The sequence below is a fragment of the Tetrao urogallus genome (assembly GCF_951394365.1).
Source record: "Tetrao urogallus genome assembly, chromosome: 13".
In the NCBI taxonomy this organism is placed as follows: Eukaryota; Metazoa; Chordata; class Aves; order Galliformes; family Phasianidae; genus Tetrao; species Tetrao urogallus.
This window is the reverse complement of record NC_136826.1, coordinates 1,037,686-1,064,580: the sequence shown is the minus strand read 5'-3', so window position 1 is coordinate 1,064,580 and position 26,895 is coordinate 1,037,686. Positions and strand designations below refer to the sequence as shown.

Sequence of the window (26,895 nt, the reverse complement as noted above, 5' to 3'; positions counted from 1 at the left end):
GAAAAAAATAATCAAAAGAAAGCTGTATAAAAATTCTCTTATGACATACTGTGTTTATATTAAGAAGGATATAAGATACAAGTTACGAGGTGAAATAATTGCTTTCAGGAGAAGGAGCTCTGAATCTGGGACACAGCAGCCAATACACTGAATTGATAGTGAGAAAGATTTTACTGCAATGTAACAGACCTTATATGTGCTCTATCAGTGGTAGAACGTGGGCACTGTAATGCTGCTGAAAGTGGAAGAGGCTCAAATTGCTCCGTTTCTGGTGCCCAAAATGAATCTGTCCAGTGGAGAGGGAAGAAGCAAACTCTCTCTGCTAGCCACTCTGTTAGGAGGCTTTTCTCTATTTTGCCTTTCAAAAAGTGGGATTCGGATTCATGTTGCCCATGACTGGTAATAGAGGGCTGAAATAAGCCATCTGACCAGGATGAGACTGCTCCTTTTTGATGGGATTAAAAGCAAAATAAATGTGTTTCTAACCACTGAAGACAGCAAGCTTCAGAGGGTTTAAATGGGAAAGGCTGGTTTATATTGAGCCAATTCTGAGTATTGCCACATGTGTCAAATAACACTTCACTTGACAAATGGTCCCAAAGAAATCTATGGGGCTCTTTAGGAGTAAGGTGGTATATTGGTATTAGTAAGGAGATTAGAATCTGCTGCTTGCTTTATTTTCAGAGAGATTTCAAAAATTTGCTTGCTGTAATTTTCCCTTCCTTCTAGGTTCGCTTGTGTTCACTTGGCCTGACTTTAGAGGGAGAGTGATGTGAAAACTGCACCAGTCAAAAAAAAAAAAAAGAACATCATAAACCTTCTAATATATGGCTAACATAGTTTTTCCCTCCTGTAAAATATGTGGCATAAACAAATTCCATAATGATGCTATGTGTTATAAAAGTTTTATTGGCACTTGTTTGGGATTACCCGCATAACTCACTTGTGAGTTCACTCCTCATGGGTAATGCACTCATCTCAAATGCATGCTAATAAACAGCTTATGTGAAAAGCCCTATTAGAGTTTGCCATGGATTAAACTAACAGGTTTTTTACAGAAGCCTCTTATGTCAGGGAGTTTCACAGAAATTACAAACGATCTTAGTCTGTAACAGGTCATGTTCTCATCAGGTTTACCCCAAACATCCTTTATTAAATTCTCTAAGTTCTGAAGGAATGACATGGAAAACCATTCTGTGGCTTCACGTTTCTTCCCTCCCTACCTCTAACCACACCTTTGTGTCACCTCACAAACATGCCTCTGCACCCAAAGAGAACAAGATTCTTTGTGTTAAGTGAACACAGACATAGCACAAAAGAGTCCTTGCTGTAGCAGCTATACCATCTAAACTGAAAAGATGGGAATAGGAAAAAAACCAGGATTGGTATTTCCAGACTGAGAACCCAGGCATAGTCTCCAAAAGGTCACAGAGGAAGTCGGAATTAAAATCAAATTTTCCCAAGCACTGCTGCAGTGTCTTAACAACAGATTTATCTCTCTTTCTCACCCTATTCTGCTTTGATTCATCTACTGCACGCCATGCTCATCTCTGTACATTTAAACATCTTTCTTTAGTACTGCAAGCATCATGATCAGCATCTATCATTATTTAAAGGATCACACACACAAGCTGCACACCTGGACAAATACATCTGTGAGGAGTGTGAGTAAGGTTGTCAGGTCAGGCACTCGGCGGGTGAGAAAGTGAGAGCTATGTTTTGCACAAATTGCTGTTACCAACCAACCTTGTAATTCAATTCTCAGTCTCCATTCCTTAGCCCCACACAGAAGCTTGCAATAGAAACAGGAACAGAGCTGATGCTGAAAAGCAGAGTTAAGCTGTTATTATTCAGTTTTCTTTCCTCCTTTCCCCTACTTCATTCTCTCTCTATATTCTGACTTAGAATTATGCATCTGGGAATGTATTAAACACAGTCACACATTCTGCATTCCTGTGCTCAACCTGACATAAGGCCACCTTACATCAAAGAATCTTCCCTGGACACACCCGTGTCTCTTGCTTGGAACTGATTAGGAAAAGTTGTATCATTAACCAGTGATTTCTTAAGGCTTATGGCATTTAAAGCCAATGATGCAACTGTGGGATTTTAACATAAAGCAATGGGAAGATGTGTTTTTCCCTACTTTTCCCTAGAAAGAAATCTAGGAAAATTCTTTTGAATGAAGTAGCCACCCAAAAGATAATTCCAGGCTAATACCTGGAATGGAAAATTTCCATTTTAAGTTAAACTTTGTGATCATAAATGGCCATTATTACAAAGTCTTTTACCAGGATATGAATATGATGTAGACAAATAGACATATGTATGCAAGGTGCCCATGAATGGAAAGAAAAAAAATCAATGTACTAAAATACATTTCTACATTTTTTGTTGACATCTGTCTGGGAGGAAAAGTTTTCTGACCAGTTGTCTCTACAAAACCTGATTATTTTTTCCTAATTTTACCCAAATCTGCTTTAATAAGGTTTCTTTCCAACCACAGCAAGCATGCCCAATTATTTACTTTTCCTTTTATTTTCTCACTTTCAGTCTTTCTACCGTGAAGGGAAAAAAACGAAAAAGAGTCAGAAAGACTCCCAAAGTACCCAACCTTTCTTCTTAAAGCAAATATTTCCTTTCAGTTCTCATTCTGTGAAAATTTATGAGAGGTTCTCTAAAAGCCAAAGAATTCACCTGCTATTAACAACCTCAGTGGTGTCTGATAATGAAATCAGTCAAGCTCAAACTGTACTTAATTTATACAGTAAGGAGATATAAGCAGTCAACACCAGAATCCTGTGCAAGAATTAAATACTGTTTTTTTTTTACCAGTTCAAGTATGGTTTTTACCCCTCTATTGCCAAGCTCAGCAAGTGGGGGGAAAATGGATCAGCTCAGTCATCCAGCAAGAAACTCAAAGTTATGGCAGATGTTGGGAAAAGAGACGCAAGTCTGCACAGGGGAAGTCAGATAGGTAGAAAGTTTACTGATTTTCAGAATATTCTTAGTCATCAGTAGAGGAATAAACAAGCCATCTGTTTTCATTGAACTCACTGGCAAAGCTATTGCATTGCTGAAAAGAACTTTTTTTTTTTTTTGCCCAAGCAAGTACATTGCTGAGATGGGTTAGAGCAGGAGGAGGAAAGTGCCTGAATCAACAGAATAGATCAGATACCCTGGATAAATGCTAGGTGGAAAGATATAGGAAGGACAAACACATATTCTGCTTAGAATATATTAAAAAAGAAATGTCAGAGGACCAGTCAGCCCGGGAAAGGGAATGGAAAGAAGAAAAGTAATAAAGCAATAATCTCAAATGCAGCTCTGGAATTACCCAAAGTCTGCAGTGCTCTGTAAGGATTTTAGAAAATTTGTTAGGAATTAGGCGAGCAGGGTCAATAAACTTAAATTCTGTCAATAATCACTCTGTAATACGTACAAGGATCTTCCACCACAGTGCCTAAGGGCTATCTCTGAACTTAGAACCGAACTTGAAAAATTTTAAAAGACCCATTTACTGCAGCAAGTCATTTCAGCAAATCTTACTATGGAATAAAGCCTAAAAACAGAGCTGTTTTTTAACACTCAGGACTGAGCCCCTCCCAAAAAGCACCTACAGACCAAACTTTGCTGAGAGGAATATTTACTAACAAGTTTTGAAGTCATGATCCTAGCCATAACAGTACCTCATATGATTGCACAGGGATTTGGAAGGCTGGAACAGACCACACAAAGAGAGACAAGGTTATCAAAACACAGAGCCCAGCTCTGCAATTGTCAGGTGCAGATCAAGGTCTGGTCTCCACATCTCCGAAGAATTAAGGCCATGTCTCCACTGTATCAAGGTGTGTGTAAAGTGATTTGTAGCTCATGATGACCAAACTGATGCCAGTGCAGGTGCTGGCACAGCTCTTGGCTCTTTGGTGATGGTGGGCATTATGTCCTTGTGGGAATCCCACGGGGTTTATATCTGATGCTGTTATGGTCTGTGTGGAAGCACAAGCTCCCCAGCACTGGCTCTGGGAGCTCTAATGCTGGGTGACAGCACAGCTGTCCTTACAACTCCCCTCCTTGCACGGACTTTAGTGCTTGTGGTGGCAGTGGTGATGAGGAGATGGTTGGACTAGATCTTATAGGTCGTTTCCAATCTTGTGATTCTATGATTCTATGATTCTACGACTTGTGAATGTCACCCCAGCCCCAGCAGCTTCTGGCACAGGCACCAGAAATATTTTGATGTGCAGCCTTCAGGAGAACAACTACAAATTTAATGCAAGCTTATGTTTTACTCGAGAATTTACGTAAAGCATGTGTTCAAAGTTAAAAGCCTCCCATTCTCTATTCTGTAATTCAAAACATTGCTTAGTAAGGGGGATGCTATCAATACAGAATTGCTACAGATACCAAATGCTAGAGATAAAAGTCACCTGAAGTGCTTAGCTCCCAGTGAAGCATGGGAGTCACGTGCTGTACATCAAAAATCAAAATAAAAAGGAATTGTTTTTGGAGAGAGCTACCTAAACCATGGGTGCTGCCAAAAGGACTATCTAGGCCTAGAAGCAGACCTTGCTGGTTTTTTTGTCAGTTGACAAACCAGTTGTCTTGTTTATTGTCAAATGGCTCCCCAGAAGTAAGTGGCAATGGTACGTTATCGGAAAATAGAAAATGACCAGAAGTACTTGGCAAGTGTGGTTCTTAAAACGGACCTTCATGTCCTTCAGATAAACGACAGTACTAGCTGAAATGACCTTCGTGTGACTAAATACAGTAGGGTAGTACTCCAATGTTAAATCACTCAATTTTTCTGGAAACATAGGAAGGCAAATGGATTCACCGAATTTCCTATTTGCCACAAATTTGACTTTTGAATGTTGCAGACGAAAATATGTGATAAATTTAAAAAAATTCAGCTTTAGGTGAACTGCTACTTTCCAGTTAGAATTTCTGTCAGACTGCCATGGCATATAATCTAAATTCCTTTGGGATTGGAGTGAATTCATGGCAATAAAAAGGAAAACAAAACAAAAACAAAACAAAACAAAACAAAAAAAACCCATACTTGATAGCATTTTTGGTTTGTTTGTTTGTTTTTTCCCCGTTCTAGGGAAAAACAACAGAAGGCTCAGGTCTACTTTCACCTCTCTTTTTCAGCAGGAAATTTTTGTTTCAATACAACTTGAAATTTTTGATAACAAAATAGAGGACTGGAGCACCTCTCCTAAGAAGACATGTTGAGGGAGCTGTGATTGTTCTGCCTGGAGAAAAGAAGGCTCCAGGGAGACCTTACTGTGGCCTTCCAGTACTTAGAGGGAGCTTATAAACAGCAGGCAGACTGGCTTCTGACAGTCAGAGAGTGTTAGGACAAGGAGAAATGGTTTTAAACTAAAAGAGGTGAGATATTAAGTAGAAATTTTTCACCAAGATGGTGGTGAGGCCCTGGCACTGCTGCCCCAAGCCATGGGTGCCCATCCCTGGATGTGCCCAAGGCTGGGCTGGGTGGGCTCCAGGCAGCCTGAGCTGGTGGGGCAGAACTAGATGTTCTTCAAGGTCCCTTCCAAACCCAAGCTACTCTATGATTCTATGAAAACCCCATTAGGTCTTCCACACATGAATGCATGTGAGTGTTGAAATACATCCATACCATCTGGATTGAAAAGAATGCACTTGGGAACTGCTTGAGTGCCCTGAAGGCTGTCCTGAGGAGTCACAACAAATCCCAGCACGTAGTAAACAAAAAACTAGAGCATATATTTCTGTATGGCGAATGTGACAGATTTGTGACAAATCTACCTGAATGCTGTTTACAACTTCGTGAAACTAGATGCTCACTAGTGCTGAACAATTAGCAACAGAAAGCCTGATGATTTTGACTGCATCCTTTCTTCATTCTGTTAAGTTACTCTTTCCAAAACACAGTGAAAACAACTGCAGCTTGAGGGATAGTAAGACCAGCCACACTTCTTTTATGAGTATAAGCTTTGGCACTGTAAAAGATTAATATTAACAAGGGGGAAAATCTGTCATGGACAAACAGTAAAAACAAACAGTAACAACCACTTAGATTTGTTAATCTGAAAAATTCTTTCCTCTGATTCTCTTTCACAAACAAAATATATTTTACATCAGGCTCTATCCATTATGTTCATCCTTGGTGTAGTTACAAGGCAAAAAAAATGTGGATTATTGATGAAATAGATCATAATGGTTCTTTCCAAGCCATTATCATTTATCATTTAAATGTGTATTCGATGAGCTTTAATCTGCAAATTTGTCATGATTGGGAGCCATTACGATTTAATAGATTCATTATGTTTGCTTTATTCTTTCTTTAATATGATGCATAGTGCACATTCTGTAGACAACACATGAAGAAGTGGCACTTATCAGAATAGACTTTTTAAAAAGTTACTACATGTGAACAGCTGCTTATTAAAGCCTTCAGTCTTTAAAAAACAAGAGTGCTGGAGTGCCATGTTATTACACTAATAAAAAAGTCCTGGAAAATCTTCACAACCGAGCACAGTGCTCACTCTTCTGTTCAGTCTCAAACTTCAATTACTTCTAACAGCACCAAGACCAGTCATAGCTGAGATTTCATCCGCACACATTTCCACCAGTCCCCTAGATAGCTACTTTTTTCTACAGGTTGAGACAAAGCAGACAAAATCAATGATTGGTTTCTTACTGATATTAATCCATCTGAACTGTGTACCATATGGTCCTACATCAATCCTTGTGTATTTTTTTTTTAATCTACAAGTGTCCATTAATAATAATAGTATGCAACACCAGCTAAAGAAATTAGTGTTGACAATTCTGTATTTTGCAGAACAAATATAATATTGGATGCCTAGCTCAGTTTTTGCATGACTACATGGCTTAAAAAAAAATGAAGGCAGTTGGCTATATGTCTTTTACTGATTTTTAGCTATGGCAGATTAATTCCATATCCAGTCTGTACATAATTCACTTAACACCTTATCTTCTCAAGTTTTTCAGTTTCCTGAATAAAATCCCTTTGAAAAGGAGCTGCATAGTACCTGAGCAAACTCCTCTTGTAGTCACCAGCAACACTGCTGTTCTCCCTGAAAAAGACATGGTAAATAATGAGAAAAAGCACATCAGCTCAGAATTCAGATCACGCTTTGGCTGTGATCCTCCTTTTCTTCTTAACATTGAGTGTGGTATGATGGAAGGATCCTCACCCAGGCAAGATGTCAATATGAGATCTGAACAATATCCATACTGTGGGATGGGACATCTCACAACCTCCCCAGAGCAGGCTGCTCCTGATTTGAGGTGGGTACATAAAGGCAAGGGATGTGCACAGTTGATAGACAGCTCTGCCAGGATTATTTGGAATCTGGCCTTCCAAATGGCCATAAAACCTAACTACATGTGCAGCTGGGTAAGCAGCCTGCAGTCCTGCTGTGGTGGGGCTGCCCTGCAGCGGATGAAAGCTCACCAAGCCTCCATGGGGGCTTGGGAATCAGGAGGCTCTGCATGCCCTGGGAGGTGGGCTCCAATTGCCCCTCAGACCATGCTCCAAAGCTGATGAAAGCAATGACAGCTGAAGGCTTTTCTCATTACTCATGTCAGTGTTATAATTCCACACAAAGCTAGCAGATAGCTGTGGTAGGACTGCATGACACCACGGCTGCCCTGCCCATGTGAGGTACATGCGGGCACTTCTTATGCTGCCCTTAAGCACTGTTCATGTACTAATGAATTACTCATGGCTTTTGCAAGGAGGACTGACTTTTTCCTTAAATACAGATATTTCCAAGCATAAAAATATATGCATCTAAAATAAAAAAGAGCTACCCATTGGGCTTGAAATAAAATAATCTCACCAAAAAAGGGAAGTTTTTTTAACTGCACATATCTACTTTATGGCACTGGTCTCTTAACTTAGTGCTTATGAGTTAAGGAAACAGCTCCTTGGTGGATTACTTTTCATAGTTTGCTCAGTAATGTGTTTACAAAGCCATTGTTACAACTAGATGCTTATATTTTTTTGATATACAGCACACACTACAAGAGTACATCTTCAGAGATTTCATACTTATTTTAAAAACCTATTTAAATGTCTTTTTACCTTTCCTCCTGGCAAAACACAAGTTTATTGCCAGATACTCCAGGGTTCCATATTACAGTCTGACAGTAATTAAGGGCAGTATTAGTGGTACTATTAGAGGAAATGGTAACAGTGGTAGTTGTATGCTGGGATGGGCTGAACACATCTCTGATTGTAACTCCTCTGATACAGCTAACTTGCTCTAGGAACTAATTTGACACTTGAAATTTCAAGTCAGAAAGTCAACCCGTGATTTTATAGTGGCCACTCTCTAGCTCCTGCTAGTGGCCTGGTCTGGGTGGTTTAGACCTCTGTGAGCATGTGCCTGGGTCCACTCTTGCCACGCAGGCCACCTCTAATATCACAGTCCAGCTGTGCTGGATGCTTCAGGATGTATTTTACTTTGCACTGCAGCAGATTTTTGCCTAAAACAATCAAGACACCATTTTCTGTTCTCTCTTCCTAGTATTATTGTTATTTTTTTAAGTACTTGGAAAGGCAGATCATCTCAATTAAGAGCTGTCACTGACAGCTGTAAGCAACCTCTCTTCAGTTCAGCGCTGCAGTTGCAGTTTTAAGTTTCTCCCTGCTTCTGTCAGGTTCTAATTTTCAAGGCCTGTTGCCATGGCAGCAAGTTGGAATTTTAATCCAGTACTAAAGGTCAAGACAGGTCACCAGTTTCAGTTCCTCTTCAATCTCCCCATAAAGTACCACAAAAAGAAGCTGAGATAAAGATTTGACCTAACCAAAAATTCCAGTCTAGCACACAGCCAGACTTGAAACTATATGATTTGTATAGGCTTTCCAATTTGTCTGGAAATAAAATTCATGCTAAATCAAAAATGGGCAGCACTGATTTACATTTCTCTCTCTCTGCAGAAAAGAAATACAGGTCCTCAAAATGCAGTAGAATACATGTGGTACCAAAAAAGCAAATACTCACATGGGATATATGGCAGGTTGTGAAAGCAATCCCCTCATTACTGGAGATATTTACTACTTTTACAGTCTGAGCTGAGCCTGACAGCTACACTGAAGTCTTCCTTGTTGATACAAGGAAGATGAGTGAGTCAACATCTTTCTTTCAAAACCTGGGAAGATCTTTTTTGAAGTATTTTGACTAAACAAGACTTCTCAATAAGAGACAATTTCCTGAAAGCTAAACTACCTGCAGAATTTTATTTATTTATTTTAGCATTTTTACCTTGAAGGATAAAAAAATCCCTCACGGGAATTAGGAAATGACTTTCTATTTGCCAATTTTCTGCACTCCCCTCGACCCTGTGCTTTTTGTAACACGGATTTTAATTAAACAATCAGTTTGCATCTGCTGGGGTAATGCCACAGATACCTCCCTCTTCCTCTAGGGCTACATCCAATATTAAGGAAGCTATGGTTACAGTATTAGCAGATTCTCAACGTGCACTTTTGCAAGATGCACAGGCACAAGTGAGACAAGCAGCTCTTCCTTCTGGATCTCAGAACAGTAACTAGCACAGCAGTGGAGAAAACTTTTCCTTTTTTTGTCATTTGGGAGGACCCATATGTAAGGTAAAAACATTCCGAATCTGTAACTCCAAGTGCCATCCAAGACGGAGGATAATGCAGTGAGCATGGCCCAGCCTCGTGGGGTGTTGTGAGAACTTCACTTCATAAAAAATAAGCCCTCTGGCCAGAAAACTGATAGGGTTTGGAGCCCTGCTGAGCTCTCAGCCCACAGGATAATGGTGGCAATATAAGTTCATCTGGATGGAGAGTATAAAGCTGAGAAAAATGTAATGGATTATTGGGGTTGTCAGAGGGATTCAGAGGAAAGATGCAAAGGATTAAGTTGTGATACTAGAAGTGCTTGTTAGCCTTACCTAGGATACTTAGGACACAGACTGGGAGTTTCAAGCCCATTCTGGTTTTATGAATGCCAAGCTTCCTTGAAAAATCCATTCTTCTTTCAAGTTTATCACCCATTTCCAATTACAACTACTTTGCTGCATGGTGTAGACAAATATTGGAGACAATTTTCTCAGCTTACCTCAGGCTACTCATGACTAAATAACTAGTAAGATATGAAAATAAGAATGAAAGTGACAGGAGAAGGGAGCATCAGCAGGAAACAGCATGTGAGCTAAATGACTGGGTTCTGAACCTGAAGTTTACTAACAGGTCAGAATTAAGAGGGAGTAGGGTGAGAACCAAATTATGGTGAAAAGAGCACGGAAGAAGTTAGATCATATGGATTTCATCAGTAAGTGTGACACTGCTGGCTGTGGTGGCCTTCTCTTCTCTATTCTGATTTACACTTTCAGATCTACCAAGTACATTTGCTTTTGGAAATTAATGTTTGAAGTTGCTCTGAAGTTTGGAAGTGATTTCTTCCCACAAAAATGTAAATTGAGAGATCGGTTTCAGACTTAAGCCATGACGGCACAGCATATGCTGCTGCTTGTGGAAAAGCTCTTTAAATACAGGAAAACCTGTGGCAGATTTAGTCTTACTATTTTCCGAAATGGTAACTGATACATAGCAGGCAGGGAAATACATCCTGAACTCAAACATGTTAACACGTGTCATTTACCTGTCTCTATTAATACTGACACTCCGGTGGTCATGCTTCAGTGATAGTATATATTTAGCTGTGCTGCATCGCACTTGAGAACAAAGTATTTCAGTGTTCGGGGTAAAAAATGTTCATTTCATGAGAGTTTATGTAGTATCAGATGAAATTCAAATGCTTTAATGCTTATTTGAGTTGCAGTCATCAAAGCTGGTAAGACTGCAGTTGCTTAGGTTGTTTCAGGCATTCTTAGAAGGACAATAATTATACCCGCAATAGTCAAGAAAAATTATTCAACATTGATCAGCAAAATATGGGAGACTTAATTTAGTTCTGTTCATGCAATCTTTTAAACTGATTTATAAACATGTCAGGAGAAAGAGATCGTGTAAAAGAATGTACTAGGAAATAACTTTATTTTGACAGGAAGGCTAAACTGTATGCAAGCCAGCTGAATAATGAAAACACATTAGAAGTCTAATTTAGAAATTATTTTGAATAATTAGCTTATTTTCACGGATAGAGGGCTTTTAATTGGCACTGAATTTTAAAATACTTAAGAGCAAAAATGTTTTGCTTCTATAAGCAACTGGCCAAAGGAAATGTCTGCATGTTTTAGTCCCGATTACTCAGGACTGTGCTCAATAGGAGAAGCCTGAGGCAGTGAGGAATAAAAAGATATAATCACAACTGATTATCATTGTTCCAAATCCCAGGTGGTAACTCCTCAGAACTTATCAGAGCGAGAGGATGCAAAGGAAACCTCTAACTAATAAAACAAAACAAAATATGAAAGAGGAATGATATCTTACCAGAGAGACCTTCTATTTTCTTTTTCTATTTGTCCCTTTAATATGGTGCACTGCAGCTCTCTAAAGACTAATGGAGTTTCAATTAAATGCCAGTGTTGTTTCACTTATCATAATTTGTACATGGCAATGTAAGTCCCTTGTATTCATAACTTTCTCAGTTTACCCAGAGGGAATATCCTTGGAACTTCCCACTTCTAACAAACAGGCAGTACTTAGTCTAGTGATTAAAGCTTGCCACACTTGCTAAGTGAAAATGAATGTACGCTATAAAACAAAGCAGGCTATCACCTCTGGTGGGATCAATTGATGATCTTGTGTTTTAATATCACTGATTAAAACCTGTAATTAGAAATACTGACATTTCATCTTCTTGAGAGTATTACATCTGGATTGGTCTGTGAGTGGAACGCAGATACAAAATCAGATATACATATGTATTCTTCCTAATTCAGATGGAGATGAATATTTCTTCGTGAATTTCTTTGTGATTGAACTGGAAATCATGCATCAACACTGAATGCATCTCAGGTTTTTAAAATTGAATCCTTCCAAGATTAAGAATTCATCAGCGCTTCTTGATGTGAACATTCCAAGTAACAACATTACGTGTTGTAGCATTATCCAATATACAATCCCTGGTGTAAAATCCTCTTGATGTTTGATTACTCTTCATGCTGATTTATTTCAAACTGTGAATTACCTTTAATTCATAGCTTGAACATGCTGCCAAATTTTGGTTTGCATGCTCCCATGTGGCTGCCCCTGACAGAGTGAAGAAGTTCAAAAAAGCCATTAGATACTTAGGAAAACTAGTTAGATGTCAGGAAGCACATCTCCATTTTCAGTTTTCCATGAAGTACTGTGTTAATCTATAGGATTAGAAAAGCACTAGTATTTACTGAAATGTTTTAAGAGCCATGAAGTGAAAGCTTGGCGCAGTTGAATCCAGTGGTGTGCAGCTTTTGAGAAGTTCTTGAAATTTCACATAATAGGTTTTAGCTCCTTACTTTGTTTTTTTGAACCCCCTGCGTTTAGCTGCCCTCTACCCCCACACAGGTTATGTATCATTAAGTAGAGTGGAGCACAAAAACACTATAAAGATAAAATAAGTTGGTTTTATTTCGACCATAAAAATTGTTGCTCTATGTTTTCAATGGCTTCTGGCAGTTCACCCAGCCCTAGAAAAGGCCTTTCGATACTGTACGAATACAGTAAGTATAGGAAGTCTTTTTATGAAAAGGGAAGAATACCATTATGATTACACTATTCTTTTCAGCCAGGCTTTTATGGAAACTAACCAAGACTACTCTAGAGTATGATTTCCAAACACAGGATGTGCTTGATTAAAGAAATTCTGCGTAGTTTCCAACTGGACGTAGGCCAAATGCTAACAACCAAACAAAACAAAAGAACTGGATGTTTGAGGATGACATACTTGCAGTGGTAATTATATAACAGTTCTTAAGTCACGAGCTGAGTATATGCCCTTGAATTCATGGTAGCTGACAGAGAATCCTTCTCAGTGCAACTGGTTGCACCTATTCTGTTCCTACTAGCTATGTTTTGGGACAACCAATCAGAGTGGACTGGCTGAAAACTGACTGCACAGCACCCCATGGAGTATTACAGTGAATTTGAAATACATTAACAACAAGAAAAGAGAGTAAAAATTAAAAATTAAGAAAAAAAAAAAAAAAAAAAAAAGGAAGCCAAGTGGCATAGTTTTACCTAGCCTAGTTTCAACTCTAAAATGCTACCATGATATGCACCCACCCGTGCACACACTTGTTCAAAATTTCACTTATGAATTTTAAGTAGAAATTGAGATCTGAAGGTAGATACATGAGTCATTGAAAATATCCCTGATCATTCATGTACAATGTAGGTGAAGAACTTTGACATAATCCCAACTTCATCCATTTGGTCCAATCTCTTGTAATGCCAGTGCTTCTACAAACAAATTCTGTAATGAGATACAGGCAGCTTGGCTGCTGGAGCAGAACACAGTTTGGTCAAAATGAAATCATAGAATCACAGAATGGATCTCTAAAGATCATCTAGTTCCAAATTCCCTGCCATTGGCAGGGACATCTTCGAGTAGATCAAGGCTGGTCAAAGTCCCATCCAACCTAACTTTGAGCACTTTCAGGTCCCTTGTCACCCTGTTCCACTGCTGGTTGCATCCTCAGATTAATGAATTTCTTCCTTACATCTGATTTATATTCACTCCCCTCTAGTTTAAAACTTTTTGTCCTATCGCTACATCCTCTTATATAAAACAGTCTCTCCACTTCTTTACTGTAAGCCCACTTACTTGTATCTGAAGGCTGAAATATGGTCTCCCAGAGCCTTCTTGGAGCCAAACAACCCTCTCAGCCTCCCACTGGCAAAATACATGAAGATTTGGTGGGGGTACAGTTTTGAAATCACTTAGATCATGCGGTGTGGTTGACAGTGTAGCAAAAAATGTTACTGGGGATAAGTTGGATTGAAATTTTACTCATACACTCCAGTATCCCTGACACTGTTCAGTATCAGAAATATTAAGTCCTTCCTCTTACAACTCTGTTCTGATAAATACTAAATTATTAAAACACAACTAGCACAGGAGCTGTCAGTGCATCAGAGTTTATTTAGATCACACTATCCAGCTCTAACTACTTGATTCCATTATGTCTTTCTGCCCCGCTTTCTGCTGTAATTTCATTATGCCCAACCCCGTCCCAGTGTACAGTGATTCCTGTCGAACACAGTGGTGGCTGCACACGCAGATCTAAAGAAACAAATCGGCCTCGTAATACCAAGGCTCACAGTGGACTGCCTTCTAACCTCACAAAGCCCTGTGGAAATTCTTGGAAGCTGCCTTAACAATTTTTCTGCAGTAAAAGAGAAAAAGTGATAGTAATGGGTTAGCTGATCTTCATTTGGAAGCTAAAAATAAAAGTAGCTTTATTGCAGCTCTGATCTCTCATGTGTAAAATCTATCACCTACCATAAGAAGGCAGTTCATTGCAGCAGAAATCTGATTGATAGTACTGGAACTTTAGATCAAGCAGCAGAACAGAGAGCAACTGGTTCATAAAATGTACTCAGTGTCTTTGAGTTTTATATCAGGCTTCCTATAGAGAGCTTTGGTCCCATTAAATGCACTATATACCACTGAGCTCTGAAGTACTGTTCTTTTGAAATTCAGCTTATAACTATAAACCATGATTGACAAGTCTATTACTGTTAGTTACAAACTATTGAAATACTGTATTTTATAGTATGCTCACTAAAATATTTTTCACAGTGGAGTCCAAACACGCTTTCTTTAGGAGAAAAACCATTTTAAGATGCGATAATATACATTTTTTAATTTTTAATGTTTTTTATTTTTATTTTTTATCAGAGAATGTGCTCGGTGTTAGGTTTGAACCACTTAGATGTTCTGAAACATGAACATACCTATTCTGCCATGAGGAACAGAGGGTCTAGTTGGGTAGATTCTTTAAAAAAGTCAGAAATCAATCATCAAGGAAATCAAAATAAAAAAGGGGAAGCACTAATTTGATACTAAGTTTCATAAACAAATGCTATTCATTCAAAATAATGTACTTATCATTAGCATTCCTCCCCAGTTCCTTTGCAGAGATTTACTCAAAGAGCTAACTTTATTTGAATGAGTACTTCTGTGACTTTAGGAGTAAAGAACTGAACTTGAAGAGATTGCTAAGTGTACCATTGAACTGGATACCAGTGGTCTAGTCCCAAATCTTGTACGCAGCTGCAAACAGATCCCTGAATTCCAGCAAGTTATTTCCTATACACAAAACTGCATTAAAATCAATATACCTTAATTAATTAAAAAACAAACAAGCAAACAAACCAAAAAAGTTATCTCTCCACTGAGTTTTGTTTCCCTTATATGAATTTAGTCAAAATTTTGGCCTAAGTAGGTGAAAGGGAAACCACTAGAATAATTTTGAACTCATTCTAAATGAACACATTGTATTTACACAAACTTCAGCTAAGCTGGCACAGTACTGCATTCTGTAGTTTAAAACACTCGAACACAGAAATAAAATAGCAGCCCTAAACTGAAATCAGGCTCACATATTTAAAAAGTGGCAAAACAACAAACTACTTGTCAGAGTAAGTGTTTAATTCCTATTTGCAAATTATTTTGAGATCTTCAGGTAAAAGGAAGGAAACAGTTTGGTCTCAACACAGTGCCATGTTATTACAATCTTAAACCAGGAAAGCACAAAAGAAAAATGGTTTACCACAGTGGAGAACTGGCTCTTCTACAATTTTCCACTGTCATATTTATAGATCATCTGTGATTTTCAGCAGTTTCAATGTGTAAGAAGCCCAAGACCCACTTTTCAACACCAGCTAGTAGTATCACTCTGTATTATGCATTTAACTCTTCCTCACAGTATAAACGTTAAAATTCATGCATCGTCTGTTCATTGGGTTGCATTTTCTATTCTAAGAGGCTTAGAGTCTGATGAAAGAAGCATAAAAGTGATTTAATTCTGGCAAGCTGTACAACTAAAATCAGCATTATTTCTGCTTAATAAACTCATCTTTCATACATAGCTCTGTTAGCTAATGCTTAAAAAGAAGAAACAGTAATAAGCACTGAAAACATAAAACTGGTTTATGACTAATTTTTAAGGACTACTGAGAACACCTGAACACCAGGACAACATTATGAGTGGAGCTAGATTTTAGTTACCTTTGCAGAAATAAGCTCATTGTCTGTGATAAATTTAAAAGAAGATGTAAAGCTGGAAATAATCATACTTACGACTTTTGTGGCACTGACTTAGTTGCAACTTTCCCTCCTGGATCACTCCACTCTGCAAACAAAGGAAACACATTTTCAAATGTCAAAAGATTACCGTAGAATTAAAATGCACCCAAAGCTGTCAGCCCATCTAATTATACTCAGTTTCACAACATGCCACAATGCATAACATGTAATAAAAAATGGAACCGATCTGCTTTAGCACCACAGAAAGTGTTTTTTTAGCCTTTGATTTAATGATGTCAAACAGGAAAAACAACAACAACAACAACAACAACCTAACCCTGACTCTTAGGACCAGGATGATAAAGACCTACTTTGTACATTGTATCCTGAGGTCAGATGTTGGGAGTCCTATAAAGAAGAACACATGAAATGTCAGCATTAGTTACACGAGATGAAGAAGGTAAGATATATCTTAGCTTGCTAGACTAAGGACACTAGCATTATGCAAATAAGGAAGGAGATGGTACAGAGAACAGACCATGTGGCAACAATTGTGACATTAGTTCCAAAAACTATTAAACATGGAGACAGAGCACTGGTTAGGGACAATTTTGTAGTTCAGACAACAGCTTGTCCCCAGCTGCCGTTATTCTCCATCCCACACCTTTTTTCAGGCATGGACATATACAAATGTGATGCACCTGTGACATAAAATTTAAGTACAATAAATTTAATGCCACTGCCTTTCTTTTATGATCTCATGGCTTGAAAATACAGAAATCTTTTCTTGATAGACATAGCGGTTTCCTCTGGGCTGTGAAACACAGGGTTTGATAGAGATGCAATAAGCATTTTCTTGACTGATGGACATTGTTTCATTTCCTTTTAATACAACTTTACACTGGAAAATAATCTGGCTTGCAACCCTGAGCATGCTAATGCAGGGGTTTTTGTTAGCTAAGCTACCTTCGTGTCACAGTGGTTTCTTGCTTAGTTTTTCTCTAGGCTCTACAGTCCACAGTGATTGCAATCAGCTTTCCTTCCCAGCAGAGTCTGATCATTTCAAATTGAGGTGTTATTTACAACATTGCCTTACAGCCAAGCACTACTTTGCTGGAAGTGTTAGTTCTGTAGGATGTAAAAGTCATTAAAGTCCTCACTGCACTTCCTCTTAGGGCATTATTAGTTCCTAATATTGTACTGTGCTGTCAGTCAGTCCCTTGTGAAGTAAATTGTGCCCTAAGAGTAAACATGGCACTTTAAATTTGAATTTCAACAGGATAAATTGTTCTGATAAGTTCCACTTTTGTAATCACGTCTTTTGTGTATGTTTTTCATGAAGATACTTATTCTTTTAGTTAAAATGAGAACTTCTAGTAGTGTCTGTCTCTGGGTTAAGTGCTCACAGAACCTAGCCATGGTATGTCTAATATCAATAATTTGGCTAGCTATAAATGATCTAGTGTGATGTTCAGAGAATAAATTTATGGGGTTTTTTGTTGTTTTTTTAATGGTAAAACTAACTAACCCAGAAATATTTATGTGCTCACTTATTTCCTAAACTCACAGCGCAAATAACTGAACTTATATTTTATATTCAAGTGATATGGTCAAGAATTTTATGATCAACATTTAACACGTCCAGAAATTATTAACACTGATGTGGATATTAAAAGTTCAAAGCAAACAGCAGGAACAGAAAAGCAAAATAAAACTTCAGCTTCTCTGAACTTCTGCTTATCCTGCTCTCAATGGAGACAGCAGCTGTCTGCAGTACTCATGTCCGAATCACCCATCAAAAACAGAACACTAAATTAAACCAGAGTATAAATAAAAAACTTCATCTTCCTGCAGGCAAAAAAAACCTCCACTCTCACTTATATATGTATTCACACAGGTAGGAATTCACCTAAACAGGTTCAACTGAATTTAACCAGATTTACAGTGAGGATTCTGTTCTTGTATGATTATGATTTATGGTGTTTATTGCTGCAGCAGTTAACTTCACTGACACTGGCTGGAAGTGCTGGAAGAGTAACAATCACATTCCATCAAAATAAGACATTCTGGGCACTGGCTGTGTTATTCTTAAGGAGCCACAGATCCTGCTAATTTCATACAATTTCCAATTAAGTACGGTGACTACATTCAGACAGGGGAGTAAGAGGAAAATCACATTCCAGCTTCTAAGGGAAGACATGACTGCATGAACCATAGTGTCCAGCAGTACCAGTACGTCTTTAAAAGCTATTTTCCAAAGTCCTTCCTTTAGGGTATATGTATATCCATCAGTCTGGTGTACATTCTCTGCTAGGGGAAATTCTCCTCATCTCCAAACATCACCAGCTCACAGGTGTTCAGGTCCCAGCAAACGTTGACCCTGGCTGCAATTGCTCTGGGTGCAAGCTCGATCTCTTACTGCTCTACCAGAATCACAGCTAGAAGGCAACAACAAAATTTGGGCTGAAGACATGTTCAAATCATACAGTTTAACAGTTCACTGCATGTGAGGTGAACTGCAAGGTAGTCTCCAGGCCCATGCTTTGGATGTGGCAAATGTCAAGTGCATGCTTTTAACAAGACCAATACTAGGCAGTGTGTTTTGCAACCACGTGTCCTTAGAGCATGCATGTTGAGCATGTTGACAGATGGCACAGCACTAGTGCACCAGCAGAAATGAAGTTTCACCATAATTTGACCATGCAGCCTAAAGTTCATCATGCAGTCAATCACAAGGACACCAAATACCATATCAGCCACTGTGTTACACAATGCAAAACAAACAAAAGGCATTATATTGGATGTAGAAAGGCTATTGTGATGAGACATAAAACTCACTTTGCTCACTTCTACAGTTTTAACTATACAGTCCTACTCATAACAACAATCTGACTGGGAATATCCAACTAAAAATAGCCTTAGAAATTAAAAAATTACAAAAACAATAACAAATTACAAAAATAACCTCTCCAATGAAGAACACTCAGCAGAACAGAATGCTAATTGGGTCATTGGTTATAGCTTATTTGTACCTTGCTTGGGATAGAAAACTTGGTCTGTTCAGCCTTTCCAGGAGTGTGAATAGCAGTAAGAGGAGGAGGCCAGGAATGGGTCATCTCCTAGAGAAGAAAGAAACATGCTTTTGAAAACAAATTCACATAAGTGAAGAAGAGAGGGGAAAAATGATCAATTATTCTCCCAAGAGCCTGAGGGATGCAATTGCTTAGGAAGCATCGCCACACCCCTATGTGGTAGATGAACACCGTAGCTGCCCACCAGGCATTACATCCTGGAGAAGAGGGTGAGGATGGATTTCACTCATGAAAATTTTGACCATGTGTGTATTCCTCAGGTGGCATCTGGTTCCGCATTCCTGGTCAGCCTGTTAAGCTCATCACAAGCATAGAAGAGGTTTTTACCTGCAATGCCCAAGCAGGAAGAGGGTCTCTCCTGGACTGCATTAGGTGCAACCCCATAGAGCATTGCAGGGTGGCAAAATGCAGGGCTGTGCGTTAGGTAGTGGCAAAATTAACCACAGGCAGCTCTAGAAAAATCTCGAGTGGGCTTGCAGGATGGATGCCTGGCATGGAAGAGAATGGGTACAATGCTTTAAGTACTAAAGCATCTTCTCACAGCTCTGGCAACAGTTACTTATAGTGATATGCAGTGTCACTTTATCAGAGCACTATCGATTTCATTTTAAAATGAGGGACTGAGAGGTAAGGTGACTTGTATGGAGTTACACAGGAAGCCTGTCCTTTACTAGGAAGCTCAAATCTCTGATGAAGACGTGCAAAAGAGACCATCTAAGCAACAAACTCATTTTTGTTATCAATGTCTTGATTTATCATTTGTATACGTGTGTTCCGACCATCTTCAAAGAAAGCACCTAAGTGCCTGTGGCTATGAGAGACAAAGAGAAGTGCAAGTGATCACCAGGCTTTCTCACACCAAGGCCCAGAACCATCACCCCACTCAGCTCAGTGGGACTGGAAGGAGGCTTACGTTCAGTAGAGGGGAAAAACTTGTTTAACAGAGAAACTGCAAAAAGTTTGGTTTAGGTCAAGCTTATAGATACCCTAGTTATGGGTATACTTTATGACAGATGCTACTGCATCCTCTCCTATCTTTGTTTTCAATTTGATGAATATTCAGACAGGCAGTAATACTTGTCTCTGGGAATGTTCTGTTCATCTTGATTATTTTTGTTGCCTACAATCTCAGAACTGATTCTTTCTTGAGTAAAAGTGATTTTGATTTAGGAACTTATGCATGCAATGGCCATGATCCTGAGTGCAGTAAACTGAACTTCCCAGCTGCTACTGCACATTAGTCAAGCCCAGGACATAAACAATAAAACTTCAGAGCGCATAAGTTTCTGCAGGTACAATGACCACCAGTGCAAATGCTCCACAGGTGAAAATAACACATTGTACAAATGATTTAATAAATAATACAAATAATTCTGTTAAAAATAGCTGTTGTCAAAATGGTAGCATAGTGGTTGCATGTGGGCTGCAGGAGTGGCCTGCTCTACAGCTGGATGTTGTTACGTATTTTGCTGAAGACACAGCCAGCAAGTTTTGTGTCTCAGGTTGTTCCTCAAAAATCCCATGTCATAGGGAAGGAAAAAGGAAGGAAAAACTACGTGCCACGGACCCCAGTAAAGCAACTGGGTATGTAACCTTCTCCCACACCTCTCAAGACACTGCTTTTTCTTAATGAAGACCATCAAATTTCCATTCTTAGTGTTGCTGCTTCTGCAGCAAAGCTTTGCTTGTTGCTTCGGCAGATGACTCAGTAACAGGGGAGGGTGCTGATGCCTAGGGCCTGTTCTCATTGCCCATAGCCCAAATTGTGGCAAGGAGGAGGAATGTGACAGCTCATGAATGGTCCATCCCTTCTGGTAAGTGAGTCTGCAGCAGCTCAGCGTGACAATAGGAAGCAAGTTGTTTTACTGCACTGATTGCCTAACTTCTACACAGAAGTAGGTGGTGAAAAATTTAAGCATTCAGCATTAAGCTGTTCAATGAGACGTTACAACCCAAATTCTGTAAGCCTCTGCCAAAGTCTATGCCACAGAGGCTGCTCTGTGGCAAATCTCTTCATAACAAAATGATGAAACAGATACTGTATCACATAATTAAAAGAGGGACAGGAAGGCAGCCTGATTAAAGGCAGAAATGAAGCGTATTCTAGAGCTCCAATTATTGGCTTGATTTCAGTCTCTTCCTGCCCAAGAATAAAAGAAAGGACAGAGAGCCTGGGATTCATGTGAAGGTGACACCAGCAAAAATTTTGGAACACTTATTGTTGAAATGCATCTAGCGTCCACTGAGAACCAACTCAGTGGTCTGAACTGTAAGCAAATCTGCTCATCTCCCTGTTAGGGGACAACCAAATGTAAAACCATGGGAAAAACTAAAAATGATTCTAATATTATTTGAGGAAATTCAATTACAAAATAGGAGATCCTGACTCCACTGAAATCGCAGGCAAATGACAGATTTGGTGACGTTACAACTATCTAATCCATGTGTTCAGTAAGTGACCTTGGGAGCACCAAAGTGTATTGCAAAGGTACAAGTGAGCTATGAAAGAATCGTATCATTTCAGTTATTCAGTAGAAAATTTCGGATAGGGTCATACATAGAAAGCAACACAAGGATTTAAAGCTCAGCAAATAAAGAAACATTACACACATGGAAGCAACAAGATAGCATACAGATATTTACAGAAAAATGCCTACAGATACATGCTATAGTACTGGTAACTGCACAGTGCTCTGGCTGCAGTGCTGTGCCCCCACCCCACACAGTGCACATTAGGCTCACATAGAGCACCACCGAGCTTCAGAATGACATACAGAAACTGCACTGGCTTCAGGGAAGGGTCAAAACCACCCCACACTGCAGAGATGTGACTGCCTGCTTAACTCTCCTACTTTGTTCCTCAAGCACATGCACATTACTGTGGAGAATCGAGGCCCAAGAGCAAAGTATGTCATTTGTTTAGCCATATACAGGGCTTCAGAATTCTTTGCAGTGCCCTGATTGCTTTTGGAGGGCCCTCATCTTTAAGTACTTGCAAAGCTCTACTTTGTTTGATCTGTGAATTCTGACATAGCTATCTTTTAATATACTGTAACAATAAGGAACCACTTAATTGAAGCGCATGTGTTGTAGATCACAGAATCATAGAACGGTTTGGGTTAGAAGGGACCTTTAAGGTCATCTCTCCCTGAGGAGAGTTAAAGGAACAAAAAAGTTTGATCAAACCAAATTTGGAAGTATTTAGAAATTCCTGGAAGTAACAATAACACAACTGAGAATACAAAATGCTTTAAAGAAGAATTTAATGGAAACCAAGTAATCCCACAAAATCAAGTTAGGATTTATTTTCATATGGTTTGGACTTAAAGTAATTCCAAAATCATGTTAACTATTGGAGTGGGCAGATGATTGCTATGGAAGCATACATTTTTTACAGACCTGGAGATTAAATGAGAAAGTAAACCTGCACAGTTTGTTGGCTTGAAAGTCACTGTGGTCGTCTGATGTAGTAACATCAAGCATTCTCCTTCCTGAAAACTATTTAAACATGTTTTAATTGAATCCATGTGTTTTATTTATATATGAGCTAAGCACGCTTGTCTCTTCAGTTCGGTCTGCTTTTTTTCAGCTAGAAAAGCCCTCAGGTAGGTAAATAAGATGTACACATGCAGAAGAGCTCTAACAAATCACCGAAAATACAACTACAGGTTGTACAACAGAGGTACAGGTCCAAATTGGGGTCAAAAAGGAAGAAGTAGGGAAGGACTGAAACCTGCCTGTTTCTAAGGAACAGAGCTTGGGGGATATGAAGCAGATGGTAAATAGCTTTAAAAAATCAGTCACTAAAATTAATAGCCACCTTCCAGATTTATTTCCTTTCTCTGTGTTTAATTTTTTCATCATTTCCTTCTTGCTCGAAATGAAAATACTGAGTTTTAAATACAGGTAAAAGCACGGATTCTGGCTCTAGGAGGCCACTGGGAAAGAAAGCAGCTAGATCATGTACGTTGTGTCCATTCTGAAGCAGCTTCTTTCCTACAGTGTACTTTAAACTGCTTAGCCTGATCTAATTTGAGGTCTCCCAAGATACAAGACTTGTGCTACTCCCCTTGGGAGAATCAAGGGGAGACATGAGAACAGTCTGCAATTACAGAAAGGGCTGTTGCAAAAGGAGAGAATAATCTTTTCTTCAGTTTTATGGAGGATATGAATTTAAAATACATCCAGAAGGACACACACATACAAAAGCTTTCTAACAGTAAGGACAGTGCAGCACTGAAACAGATCATTCATGCAGCAATCTCCATCTTTGTAGGAGCGCATTTAAGAACAGATTTGCACCCATCAGTCAGGAACAGCTTGGGTAGAAATGATTCCAGCACTTGGACATGGATGTGTAGTAGATGATGGGATTCCTAAGATCCCACCCAGCCCAACAGTGCCATTTATTGGCTTGACAGATCTCTCTTGGCTACCCCTACTGCCTCCTGCGGATAGCAGATCCATAAAAATGGAGAAGAAAGAAACAATCCTGGTGGTTTTCTCTTCCTTAGCACTGGCGTTTACAAAGGCAGTTTCAGCACTGAATCTTTGCCCATTACAAGGAGAAGGAGGAAGAACAACCCTGTACTCATCACTGCTGCTAAACAGAGCTTATTTTGGGTATTTTCTCTGTCAGTTGCCCTATTCAGTCCTTTCAGACCTTAGCTAAATCTGTTGCTTTAAACTTTCTCCGATTTTTGGTTACACAGTATGTTAAAGCTGAGTTTAGAAAAAAATTACTATATGACGAATAGACGTTCCAAACTTATTACAAACTTAATGTTACAGCTGCTGCTAAGCAACCTATTGCCTTGATGGAATAAAGATAACCAAGTGATTTACCATTTATTAAGGCCTCTATAAATGATTTATTAATGTTTAATTAACTATTTATCAACGCAGTCTTAATAAAAACTGTTTCTTGTTTCAAAGTATCTTCCTTGTTCCAGTATTCATACAAATCTGATGAAACTCTCCCTGCTAGGAAGCCAGGAGTGTGTGAGGGGTTGCCATGTTTTATGTGTATGACACATAAAAACTATGTCAACTCCTCCCCTTTGGGGAAAAGGCTAAGAGAAGAATGTATATTAAAAAAATATATACATATATAAATATACACATATATAAATAAAAGCAAATTACAGTAAAGCCTAATGGAACACAAAGACTATAAAACTAAGGGTTGTTTTTCATATATATTCCTTCTGAAGGAATGGAAAACTGACATAAACACTTGGGAATAGCCTGACTGGTAATTGGTCTGGTTTATACTGTGCCAAAGGCTTCATTAGGAAGGGATTTAGGACATTAAGAAAGTATTGGTAGGGACATGACAGGTAAGTTCATATATACGAATTTGATTATCATGTTTCAGCATTTAAAATACTTCTTAGCATCAAAGGGATTCCAGATACTTTTCCCTGTAGGGAGAATAAATAAATAAAGATTTCAGTGATGGACCAATGGCCTCCAAGAGAATCATAGAATTACAAGGTTGGAAAGAGAACTCTTCTGATATGAGTATTACTTCAGGAAACTATTTACTCATGTAAATGTTTTAGCAAATTTATCACCAGCAGCAAGTGCCCAGCGCTTATTTTCTTCTGCCATGATGTCTTTGTCGTACTAAAATCTATCTTGCTACTGTACCAAAACTTACTAGAAAACCATTTGGAAACACAGTGCATGCACACACAAGCTTCTTATTACAGAGCTAGAGTTTATTCTACAAAAAGCAGCCATTTCCCTGACCATAATCTAAAAACACAGTGTTCACCTTGTGAGTTTTCTCCATGACAACAAATAATTCCCTCTGCTCAGCTGGTGAGCAAGATGCATTCCATTGCCTCCCATGGTAAACATCTACTCCTTTCCATATTAATAAGAAGGGGAAGGACAGACAGAAATGATATGTAATGAAAATGAACATAGAAATTGTTTTCAAAACTAATAAAGGTTGACTAAAAACATTACAGCAAATATTTCCCTTTCCTCCCTTGCAAACATTTGGGAACTGTTTACAAAAAGAAATGGATAGCAATACAGACATTTTCTGTTGAGCTTCCTAGTATTCTCTGCTTCCTGTATGCTTCACATTTTTCAATATATATTCCTCATACTGTAGTTTCTATAACTAATAACAGCCATCATCTTTGCTTAGAGCATTTAGAAGACAATAAAAAATAGCAAATAATGATTGATATTCTTATTGCTCTAATCAATTTTGTGTATGTGAACTAAAACAATTCTCCATTGCAGTAAGAAGGTATCAACAGGCAGCTTTAAGGGAGAGTAATGAAGCTACACCACATGAACCCATTACTGGATTTCCAATTTAGCAAGTCTGACACAACCCTAAAAGTAACCACAGCCTATATGATAGTGTGCTAACATTACCAAATGGCTTAGCTCTGCTGGGTAGTGGGTCCCTGCTGCTGTGCAGGTGCCAGAACATGCCTACGCTCTTCTCTGAAACTTCTCTCCAAGGTGAATCAAGGTAGTTTTCTTCAGGACACACCCCAGGAAGACTGTATGGCCAAAAACTACCCTGAATTTGGCTCACGCTGCCCAGGATAGTCCTTCAGTTCAATTCCAAGCAGATTTTGTGTTCTTAAGCATCTTCTTACATACTCCTGGCATTTTCAGGAACATGCAGCACAACTCCCTAAGGGTCCTACTATAGAAAAACCATTATTATGGACTGCAATCAAACAAAATGTGTGGAAGCTGTAGCTCAACTCTTGTCAGGCTTAGGTGATTTGCATGTATAAAGGGCAGAAGGAACACTGAGGGTTCACAGAACATAATCGGCAATGTAAAAGCATGCAGTGTAAATAATGAAGCACAACCTTACAGGAAGCCCACAGGAGAGCTCCAATGAGGAATTTTATATGGTGAAACAGAGTTAAGACTTCTGGGGAATTCACACAGTGGAATGCTGAGATCCTGGGCCATGTAGGGTATCCAGAACTAGATGTTGAGTTAACACCAAGTACAAAGCCCCACAGAGATGTAAGATGCTGGAACAGGCTGCCCGGAGAGTCTGTGGATGCTCTATCCATGGAGGTGTTCAAGACATGGGGAGACCTGTGCAGTCTGGCCTAGTACCAGATCTGGAGGATGGTGGCCCTGCCTGTGGCAGGGAGGATTGGGAAATTGATGGACCTTGGGGTCCCTTCCAACACAAGACATTCTATGATTCTATGAAATACTCACACACTCTCCATAAATATTCAGGTACTTGAGGTCGTGTATACTAAGCCCACTTACAGAATGCCAGGTGTCTTTCTTCTGTCACTCTTTGTGACTAAACTAATCACACTGTTGCCCAATACACAGTATCAGGGTCTTGATGCAGACAGCATGGCTAATGCAACACCTCCTGTTCTTGGCAGTTTCTCATCCACACTGAGATGCACAGCCATACCTCATTGATTTTATTTATTCAAAATGATACTTGTAACCATATTCAGGAATGGCACATCTAATTTTCATGAGTTCATGGGAGTTTCATCTCCCAAGAGATAGGAAGAGTGCACTGAACTGTTAAATACAACATAACATCCTGGCAGTACAGCAACATAATGTAAACAAAGGCACAATAAGTAATAAAAAAG

General features: G+C 39.0%; 1 protein-coding gene across 1 annotated transcript in view; it reads right to left on the bottom strand.

The window, feature by feature from the left end:
• AFF2 (ALF transcription elongation factor 2) overlaps window positions 1–26,895 on the bottom strand; it is a gene marked incomplete at both ends in the record, with an annotated part of 331,742 nt that overhangs the window by 110,447 nt on the left and 194,400 nt on the right. Inside the window, 3 exons of the mRNA XM_079541773.1 lie at window positions 16,239–16,290; window positions 16,556–16,592; window positions 19,217–19,303. Of these exons, the coding sequence (XP_079397899.1) occupies window positions 16,239–16,290; window positions 16,556–16,592; window positions 19,217–19,303 (176 nt within the window). The remainder of the gene's footprint in view (window positions 1–16,238; window positions 16,291–16,555; window positions 16,593–19,216; window positions 19,304–26,895) is intronic.